The following is a 9,800-nucleotide window of genomic DNA, read 5'->3' as shown; positions in this document are numbered from 1 at the left end:
TCAAGCTGACACTTAAAACAAAGTGCAGTCTCTGGGCTGTGGCTGCAGGAAACCCTATTTCCAGGAGCTTCTGTTTTCCCTCCCTTTGTTTTACTTTATCTCAACATCTCCTTTTGCCCTTGGGCTTTATCTGTTTCCTGTTATGTAAAAGGGGAATTTCAAGAGAGTCAACATAAATAAATGAAGGATGGATTTGAAACATAGGTTCCAAGCATTTTCTTGACATTTGCTAAAGAAAACAATATAATGGAGGGAAAAGAAAGGAAACAAAACAAAGAAAAAAGCAGAAACTAGAGCAAACAGGATACTTACATCAATAAACATAAATGGATAAAACTGAGGGAAAAAGCCACTGGGACTAGGGTAAAAAGCGAAATTACAGTGTTCCGCTTGAGGACACAAACTGAGATAAAGTGGCGCAGATCCTACGCATAGAGTGATGTCACCTGACACACGAGCCTGTGGAGACCAGCCACAGCAGACAGCGGAGGCAGACGCGAGGAAAATGCCAGGCGCGATAGAAAGGGCCCTGGACCCAGAGACAGGGACCAGACCAGCCTTCCCGCCAGGGAAGAAAGTGGTCCCTTGCTCCCGTCTCCCGTCTCCAGAGAGGATATGAAAATTTGGAAATTCGCGGCTCACCTGCGGGGAGCGGAAGCCTCTGCATAGCAGCTGTTGTGAAATAGTGTGAACATTTTTGATACTGCAAACTGGTATTTTTAACTTGCAATAAATTCGGAAAAAATGAACTTCGGTCTCTAATTTATACAACATACACAAATTACATATTTATTAAATTCTATATTAATTAAAGATTTAAAGTGAATCAAGAAAACCGTAAAAGTACTAGGAGAAAATATGGGAGAATATTTTTCCAATCGTAGCTCAAGAGATTCCTTTCTATGTATGACACTAGAGTCAGATCCCATAAAGGAAAATAGCGCTGATTGGCTACTGTAAAATAAACTTAGGTGAAATGATCATAATGTGGCAAAAAATATTTGTGACATTGATAATAGAAAGAAGCAAATATTGATAATATATAAACAGTCACTATATGTTAACAACTAGAAGGGACACACCCAGTTGAAAATAAACAGTTAATTCACAGAAGAAGTTGGATGGAAGGAGATTGTAAAGTATGTATAATCCTGAGCATTGTCAAGACGATGAGCAAACAGGCACTTTGAGCGACTGCAAAGTAGGTGCAATTGCTAGACCATTTTGGAGGTCAGGTTGGTACTATCGAAAAATTAAATGTGCATACCTTTTGATTGAACAGTTTTTTTTTTAAAGATTTTATTTATTTATTGGACAGAGATAGAGACAGCCAGCGAGAGAGGGAACACAAGCAGGCGGAGTGGGAGAGGAAGAAGCAGGCTCATAGTGGAGGAGCCCGATGTGGGGCTCGATCCCACAACGCCGGGATCACGCCCTGAGCCGAAGGCAGACGCTCAACTGCTGTGCCACCCAGGCGCCCCTGATTGAACAGTTTTACTTTAAGCCACGTAAGTTACAGAACTAATACAGAAATAATGAATTAGGGCATATCTGTAGAAAAGTTACTTTGTAGCTGCTGAAAAGAAATGAAGAAGACCTTCATGTACTGATACGAAACTATTCCCATGATACATAATAGAATAAAATGAGCAATTCACAGAAAACTGAATAGAGTGTGATCCCATTTTTGTTTAGATAAACAAATATATATACATAATGAATAAAAGTCAATGCTCACTAGCAAGTTAATAGTGATTACTTCTAAGGAGTTCAGTCCAAGAGAATCCCCACATTTTACTTACACACTTTACTGTTTGATGTTTCATTTTTCGCAATAAACAAACATAAGTATTGTAATTAAGAATAAAGATTTAAGGGGTGCCTGGGTGGCTCAGTGAAGTGTCTGCCTTTGGCTCAGGTCATGATCTCAGGATCCTGGGATCGAGTCCCACATCAGGCTCCTTGCTCAGCAGGGAGACTGCTTCTCTCTCTACCCCTCCCCCTGCTCATGATCTCTCACTCTCTCTTAAATAAATAAAATCTTTAAAAAAAATAAAGATTTGAAATGAAATACTCGAGGTTTCAATGTAAACTGAAAAATAAATTAGATTTTCTGAATGCCTCCGTATTAGTAATTATTAGTTATGCATCTTTGGAAAAGGTGCTTGTTGCCGCTGTTCTCGAGATTCTGTAAGAAATGTCCAAGGCAAGCAGGCAGGCAAGCTGGGGCTTCTCAACATCCCAACCATTGCATACGCAGATGCCTGTGAGGCCAGCAGCTCCCTAAAGGAGCAGGGTCCCTCGAAGGAGGGCATTGGGCTGAGGGCCCGTGGGGCCTAGGGCATGCTCAGGGGCAGGGGTTTGGGGCTGAGGGTGCTTATTTAAACTTTGGTGTTTATGCAATTTCTTACAATGGACTAGACTTCAAAGGAAAGAAATCTGCTGAAATGACCCACAACATAGTGGCTATATATACAGGTAAGGGGAGCAAGTGAAGATTTTACAATTCTTTAATTTGATTCATTGGAACATTAATAAGCAGGATAATTAATGACAAAATTAAAATCTTATTTTTTTCATTCAAAATTATGGTTTTGCCAGCAACAAGAATAAGATGAAGAGAGAGAATTTAGATTTTAAATTATCTGACAAACTTTTGCAAATTATTAATTTTCTTTGCCTCTCTGGACACAGTGTGCCCCAGCTGATTCAGGGCTGTCCCACGATTTCCTAGTGATATTTCATGCGTACTATCCTGCTAAGTTATTATTTTTCACCAAATCTCTCTCTCTCGACCTATGGTCAATCAGCTGAGTTCGTTTTCATTTCCCTGTAATTTTTTGCGTGAGGAAATGGATGAATTCATCAGTTGAGTCATTGTTCCACGTCATCTATTTTTAGGGTAGGACCATTTGGCAAATGGTTGCAGACAATAGACTAAAATGTCCTAAAACAACAAAGAATCAGTGAGTCCAAATGAGTGATAAATCTGATGAAGCAAATGGAAATTTCAAATAGGTATGTATTTAAAATGAACAAGAAACCATAGGCACCTTGTCCTTGTGCTTTTCTGCAGTCTCCCAGGACACCCTGTGCCAGCGTCCGGGTACCTGCCAGCCTGTCCCGGTCTCCTGCCCCCTCTGGGTTCTGTGTGATGATGGCTCTGGGTTTCTGGTCCTTTCCAGAACGGTTTTGTTTTCTCCTTGCACTCTGTGGAGTTCCTGTTCTCTTTTCCCCCTGTTTAGACTCCAAAAAACAGGGCAGATAGTTCTTGAAATACTGGCAGAGTTAAAGCCTGTGAGAGCCCTGCTTCTGCATTGGCGAGAATGAGCCCGAGTGCCCACAGGGCAGGAGGGGTCCCAGAAAAGGAGTGTTTACTCTGGTTCACTTGTTTGACAAACGTTTGGCAGCCCGTCCTGCTCCAGGTGCCTGGTTTGGGAGGCGCTGGGCTTCAGAGATGAGCAGCGACCTCACAGCCCAGGTAGGGAAGGGGGCACGCAGACCCAGTGAAGGTAGAGAGGAGGGTATGCAGCACAATGTAGTCAGGGAGCTGGGGGCACAGGGCTGGGGATGCTCAGGGTTTCCTCAGGGCAGTGGGAAGAGGTAGCAACAGGAAGTGAGGCTGGGACAGAGTCCTGAGATGGTAGAGGTGTGAGGGGGCAGGCAAGCAGGGAAGGACATCCCCAGCGGCAGGTGCATCTAGGCCGTTTGCAGAGGCTGGACTGTGCAGGGCCAGGTGCAGCTGTAGGAGTTCTGACTTACCTTGAAGGCAATGGGGAGCCACAGAATGGATGTGAGGCACGTTTCTGCATTTCCAAATGACCACTGCAGAGAAAGGGCGAGAATGGATGAGAGAGAATGGGAGTGGAGGGGGCATTGTGGGAACCCACTGCAGGGATCCAGGGTGAGGGATGGGAAGGGTGGAGGCAGGGCTCATGGGGACAGGAGGGAGCTGTCACGAGGAAGAAACAGGAGCAGCCGATTCCCACGGGCTCTAAGAGAGGACCAGCGGTGGAGGGTGGAGCACAGGCTTCAGGTAGGTGGCTGGGTGGATGTGGGGAGAGGTGTCAAAATAGGGTGAACCCTCGAGCATCGTCCTCACCACTGTCAGAACATTTAAATGCACTGTGCTTCACTGAGAGCAGCTTGCCATCCATGGTTGTGTATGCCGCCAAGAGAGAAAAATTGCCTTCAGCAAAACCATGCCATGCGCTGGAAGACGCATTCGTGCCTCAGAGCCATTAAGGGGTGTGTGTGTGGAGGGCGTGTCTTAGAGTCTGTGAATTATGGTTACCTCACTTAATCCTTCGAGCTAGCTACCGATGCTAGCCTTACTGAGGTTAAAACTTGCCTGGGGTCACAGAGAATGGGTAGTGGCCTGGATCTTGAGCGCAAGGTCTAACTAGGTGGGACACAGGTAGTATCACCTGTTGGGTACAGTGGTCGACAGACACATGAAAACACGCTCCACATCCCTCAGCAGCAGGGGATGCAAACCCAAACCACATGAGATCCCGCCTCACACCAGTCAGAACGGCTAAAATCAACAACTCAGGAAACAACAGATGTTGGCGAGGATGTGGAGACAGGGGAACCCTCTTGCACTGTTGGTGGGAATGCAAGCTGGAGCAGCCACTCTGGAAAACAGTATGGAGAGTCCTCACAACATGGAAAATAGAGCTCCCCTACGACCCAGCAATTGCACTACTGGGTATTTACCCCACAGATACAGTAATATAGTGATCCGAAGGGGCCCCTGCACCCCAGTGTTCACAGAAGCAATGTCCACAATAGCCAAACTGTGGAAAGAGCCCAGATGCCCACCGACAACATGAATAGATAAAGAAGATGTGGTTCATACGTACAACGGAATAGTACTGAGCCATCAGAAAGAATGAAATCTTGCCATTTACAACGACATGGGTGGAACTAGAGGGTATTATGCTGAGAGGAATAAGTCAGTTAGAGACAGTTATCATATGATCTCACTCATGTGGAATTTAAGAAACAAAACAGAGGATCATAGGGGAAGAGAAGAAAAAATAAAACGACGAAATCAGAGAGGGAGACAAATCGTAAGAGACTGAATCATAGGAAACAGGTTGCTGGAGGGGAGGGGGTGGGGGTGGGGAAACTGGGGGATGGGCATTAAGGAGGGCACGTGATGGAGTGAGCTCGGCGTGTTGTATGTAAGTGATGAACCACTGAGCTCTACCTCTGAAACTAATAACATACTGTATGCTAATTAATTTGATTTAAATTAAAAAGAAGAACCACCTGTCAGGCGGGCGGGGGCAGCAGGGTTGAACACACGATTCATGAAGGAACGTGCAGCAGGGGAGTGAAGTGCAGAGAGGGCAGGGGTCGGACGGGCCCAGCACGGAAGGGCGGTCAGGAGACCCGAGGGCAAGACCGGGCAGAAGAAAGCAATCCGGGAGGAGTGAGAGAGACAGTGGAGGGGGCTGCGAGTGAGGACCGAGCTCCACCGCAGCGCTGCCGGGCGGCCACGCGCGAGGGCCGCGCTCTACAGCCCATCGAACAAAACGGACGCTTTTGCAGGCCGGAAGCAGTGAAAAATCCCCGCAATTGCGTCCAACACGAAAGGAGCGGCTCCCGCAAGAGCCGCGTGAGAACGCATGCGTCATCTCAGCGCCGTTCACGCCGTCAGGACTCCGCTCACCTGCAGGCGCGGCCAGGGGACTGAGCGGAGATGGGGGCTGCACCGTGGCAACAGGCTCCAGAAGCATTTTAACGAGGTGCAGACATTCTTTTCATTTAATGTGAGGTGAAAAAATTCAGGATATAAGATTATAGATGAGGAACAATTCTAATTGTTCTCAGTGCGTTTCTATATGCACTAAAGTAAAACTACGAGAAAATGCAAATATACAAAAATTATTATCTCTGAGTGGTAGAACTACACGTAACTTTGTTTTTTCCCTTTATATTCTCTGATATTAAATGTATATTCCTTTCTAATTAGGAACACATGAAATTATACTCAAAACTTCAAAAGGAAGAAAATGAATTTGGCGACGGGGAAATCGCTGGTGAGTTCATCCGATAGGTGTCTCCACGTTTACTCCACATCTGCTGTGTGCCGGGTACTGTGCTGGGCATGCGGTCTGCACTGATGAACAGCACAGACAGTCCGCTGTGGTCGTGAGGCTTGTGGTTTTGGGGAAGATGGGAGTAAACAGGTAAACTCACAAACAAATGACGGCAAGTCACACAGTACGGTGCACGTGGTAAGGGAAAAGATCATTGTCAGAGCAAGTGTCCAGGGGGACGTCATTTAGAGTGGGTGTCAGGCCTACCTCAGGATATGCCATGTGCACTAAGACAGAAGCCTGAAGAGACACTGGGCCTGGAAGAACATTCTAGATTCCTACCCACATATTGGGAAGGACCCTGAGACACTCTGGGAGGGAGTGTTGTAAGTGAGACAATGTTTTCACCGACAGTGCAGACCCGTTCACTTTGCCCCGGCCTTCTTTTAGGACACCACGGCTCGGACGGTTCCTCCACTTAGACGTCATCCAATGGAGCCTCTGCTTTTCTTTCTACGTTAAAAGGTACATGTACAGATGACCTGTGGCTACTCAAGGTTTGACAGGATCATGTGGTTTCACCTGTGTCAGGTGTGGACAAGAGGGGTGGAGTGCATGGTGAGGGTCTGAGTCTGGGCTGCTACTGATGCGTGGGCTCTGGTCTCGCTGGGAGCTATCATGGCATCACGGAGCACGTGTTTCTGGATTACGCCGTGTTTGTGGATCAGCTTTACCTTTGCTCTGCTCTGTTAGCATGAGTAACTGGCGGCTGGCTTCATGTGTCTTCCTTCTTTCCTGAATTTTCATTTATTCAAATTCTACCTCTAAGGTTTTTTAAAGTTCCTGTATATAAAAATACAAAGGAGTCCTATTTAAATTCATTGAGGGATGAGGCCTTCAGTGGCTTGTGGATCTGCTCATTCATTTTGAATACAGCAGGGAAACTTGCTCCTTGAGGTTTCTGGGAGCCTGAAGGAAGGGGTCTCTAGGCCCCTACATAGAAAAGTGGACACACACTGGATGAAGACAGTCCCCAGAGGGATCCCTCCCTGCCAGAACCAGGTCATGGAGCCACAGGCTGGACGATTTGGTACAGAGTGGACCTGAGAGGGTCCAGTCCAGGGAGCCATGTGGAGGGTTAGGAGCTCTCTGCATATTCTGGTTAATCTCTTGTCAGATCGATGGTTTACAATATTTTATCCAAGTTTGTGAGCTCCCTTTTTACTCTGTGAACAGGGTCTTGATGTACAAAATTTTTCAGTTTTCATGAAGTCGTTTGTCTAGTTTTTCTTTTCTTGCCTGTGCCTTTGGTGTCATATCCAAGAAATCATTGCCAAATCGAATTATAGGGAGCTTTTTCCTGTTTTCCTCTAAGAGTTTTATTGTTTTACGTTGTGCATTTAGTTCTTTGATCCATTTCGATTTAATTTTTGTTCGCAGTTGAGGTAAGAGTCCAACTTCTTCTTCTTTTTTTTTTTTTTGCATGTGGACGTCCCGTTTTCCCAGCACTGTTTGTTGAAAAGACTGTCCTTTCTCCATTGAATGATCTTGGCACCCTTGTCAAAAGTCATTTGACCATATCTGCAAAGGTTTATTTCTGGGCGTTCTATTCTATTCTATTAGTCCGTATGTCTGTCTTTATGCCAGTACCAGGCTATTTCGATTACTATGACTCTGTAATAAGTTATAAAATCAGTGAGGGTGAGTCCTCTGGTTTGTTCTTCTGTTTCAAGATTTTATTTTGGCTGCTTGGGGTCCCCTGAAATTCCATATAATTTTAAGATGGGTTTTCCTATTTCTGCAAAAATGTCACTGGGATTTTAATAGACATACTGAATCAGTAGACTGCTGTGAGTAGTACTGACATTTTAACAACGTTAAGTCTCCCAGTCTGTGAACACGGTGTTTCCATTTATTTATGTCTTCTTTAATCTCTTTCAGCAATGTTTTATAGTTTTTATTGTATGAGTCTCTCACCTTCTTGGTTAATTCCTGAGTATCATTACTTTTGAGGCTTTTGCAAATGCAATTATTTTTGTAATTTCCTTTTCAGAGTATTCAATGTTCATGTATCGAAATGCAGTTGATTTTTTGTATTGACTTTGTGTCCTGCTACTTTGCTGAATTCATTTATCAGTCCTAACATTTTTTTTGTGTGTGTGTAATCACTAAGATTTTCTACATATAAGATCATATCATCCGTGACCAAGATCATTTCATTTCTTCCTTTCCAATTTGGAAAACTCTTACTTCCCTTGATGAATTGTTCTGGCTGGAACTCCCAATACTACATTGAATAGAAGCGTTGAAAGTGAGATCGTCCTGATCTGAGAGGAAAAGCTCTCAGTCTTTCGCTTTACGATGTCCATTGAGAGTTTTCATACATGACTTTTATTATGTGGAGGTATGTTCCCTTCCAGTCCTTGTTTGTTGAGTGTTTTTACCATGAAAAGATGTTGAATTTGTCAAATGCTCTCTGCATCAATTGAGATAATCGTATCTTTTTTCTCCATTCATTCTGTTAATGCAGAGTATTATATCAATTGATTTTCATATGTTGAACCATCCTTGTATTCTAGGAATGAATCTTACTTGTCATGGTGTATGATCTTTTTAACACGCTGCTAATTGGTTTACTGGCATTTTGTTGAGGATGTTTGCACGAATGTTCATCAGGAATGTTGGTATGCAGTTTTTTCTTGTGGAGTCTTTGTCTGGCTGAGGTATCAAGGGGAATGCTGCCCTCATAGAATGAATTAGAAAGTGTTTCCTCTTCAGTTTTTTGGAAAAGTTTGGCAAGCATTAGCATTAGTTTTTCTTTCAATATTTAGTAGAATTCACCAGTGAAGCCACTGGGTCCAGGGCTTTTTTCTTGGGGGATGTTTGATTACTGATTCAATCTCCTTCCTAATTATAGGTCTATTCAGATTATCTGTTTTCATGACTTAGTGTTGGTAGGTTTTATGGTTCTGTTAATTTTTCCATTTCATCTACGCATCCAATTTGTTGGCATGTGATTTTTTCATAGTATTCTCCTATAATCCTTTTTAAAAAAGATTTTATTTATTTATTTATTTGAGAGAGAGAGAGCAAGCATGGGCAGGGGGAGGGGCAGAGGGACAAGCAGACTCCAAGCTGAGGGCAGAGCCTAACTGGGCTCGATCCCAGGACCCTGAGATCATGACCCAAGCTGAAGTCAGACACTTAACCTACTGAACCACCCAGGTGCCCCCATTTCTTATTTTAGTAACTTGACTCTTCTCTTTTTTCCTTTGTGCATCTACCTCAAGGTTTATTAATTTTTTTTATCTTTTGAAGAACCAACTTTTAGTGTCATTTATTGTCTCTGGTTTTTTCCTACTGCTTATTCCCTTTATCTCTGCTCTCTGCTTTATTACTCCCTTCCTTCTGCTGGCTTTACATTCAGTTTGTTCTTCTTTTCCTGGTTCCTCACGTAGTAAAATTAAGTTGTTGATATGAGCTCTTTCTTTTTTTTAAATGTGTTTGTAGCTATAGATTCCCTCCTTAGCACCAAATTCCTTCATATCCCATAAGTTTTGGTATGTTGTGCATTCATTTTCATTTGTCTCTAAGTATTTTCTAATTTCCCTTGTGTTTTCTTCTTTTATCTACTGGTTGTTTAAGAGTGTGTTGTTCAGGGGCGCCTGGGTGGCACAGTGGTTAAGCAACTGCCTTCGGCTCAGGGCGTGATCCCGGCGTTCTGGGATCGAGCCCCACATCAGGCTCCTC

The 9,800-nt window shown here is 44.0% G+C and overlaps 1 protein-coding gene and 1 long non-coding RNA gene across 3 annotated transcripts in view; one reads left to right on the top strand and one right to left on the bottom strand.

Annotated features, from left to right (window-relative positions):
- Positions 1-1,645: 1,645 nt before the first annotated feature.
- CFAP97D2 (CFAP97 domain containing 2) overlaps positions 1,646-9,800 on the bottom strand; it is a gene marked incomplete at its 5' end in the record, with an annotated part of 35,626 nt that continues 27,471 nt past the window's right edge. Inside the window, 3 exons of the mRNA XM_034663818.1 lie at positions 1,646-2,947; positions 3,054-3,246; positions 3,763-3,825. Of these exons, the coding sequence (XP_034519709.1) occupies positions 2,888-2,947; positions 3,054-3,246; positions 3,763-3,825 (316 nt within the window). The remainder of the gene's footprint in view (positions 2,948-3,053; positions 3,247-3,762; positions 3,826-9,800) is intronic.
- The window catches only part of LOC109490667, a 9,319-nt gene continuing 4,666 nt past the window's right edge, over positions 5,148-9,800 (top strand). The window contains exons 1-4 of one of the 2 annotated variants that reach the window (XR_004626843.1): positions 5,148-5,189; positions 5,560-5,756; positions 5,984-6,050; positions 6,501-6,575. This is a non-coding gene — a long non-coding RNA (uncharacterized LOC109490667). The other variant, XR_002144025.2, reaches the window with a different exon arrangement.

The sequence above is a fragment of the Ailuropoda melanoleuca genome, chromosome 7 (genome assembly GCF_002007445.2).
Source record: "Ailuropoda melanoleuca isolate Jingjing chromosome 7, ASM200744v2, whole genome shotgun sequence".
Taxonomy (NCBI): Eukaryota; Metazoa; Chordata; class Mammalia; order Carnivora; family Ursidae; genus Ailuropoda; species Ailuropoda melanoleuca.
Note: the sequence above shows the minus strand (reverse complement) of the source record. Positions and strands in the feature narration are given on the sequence as shown.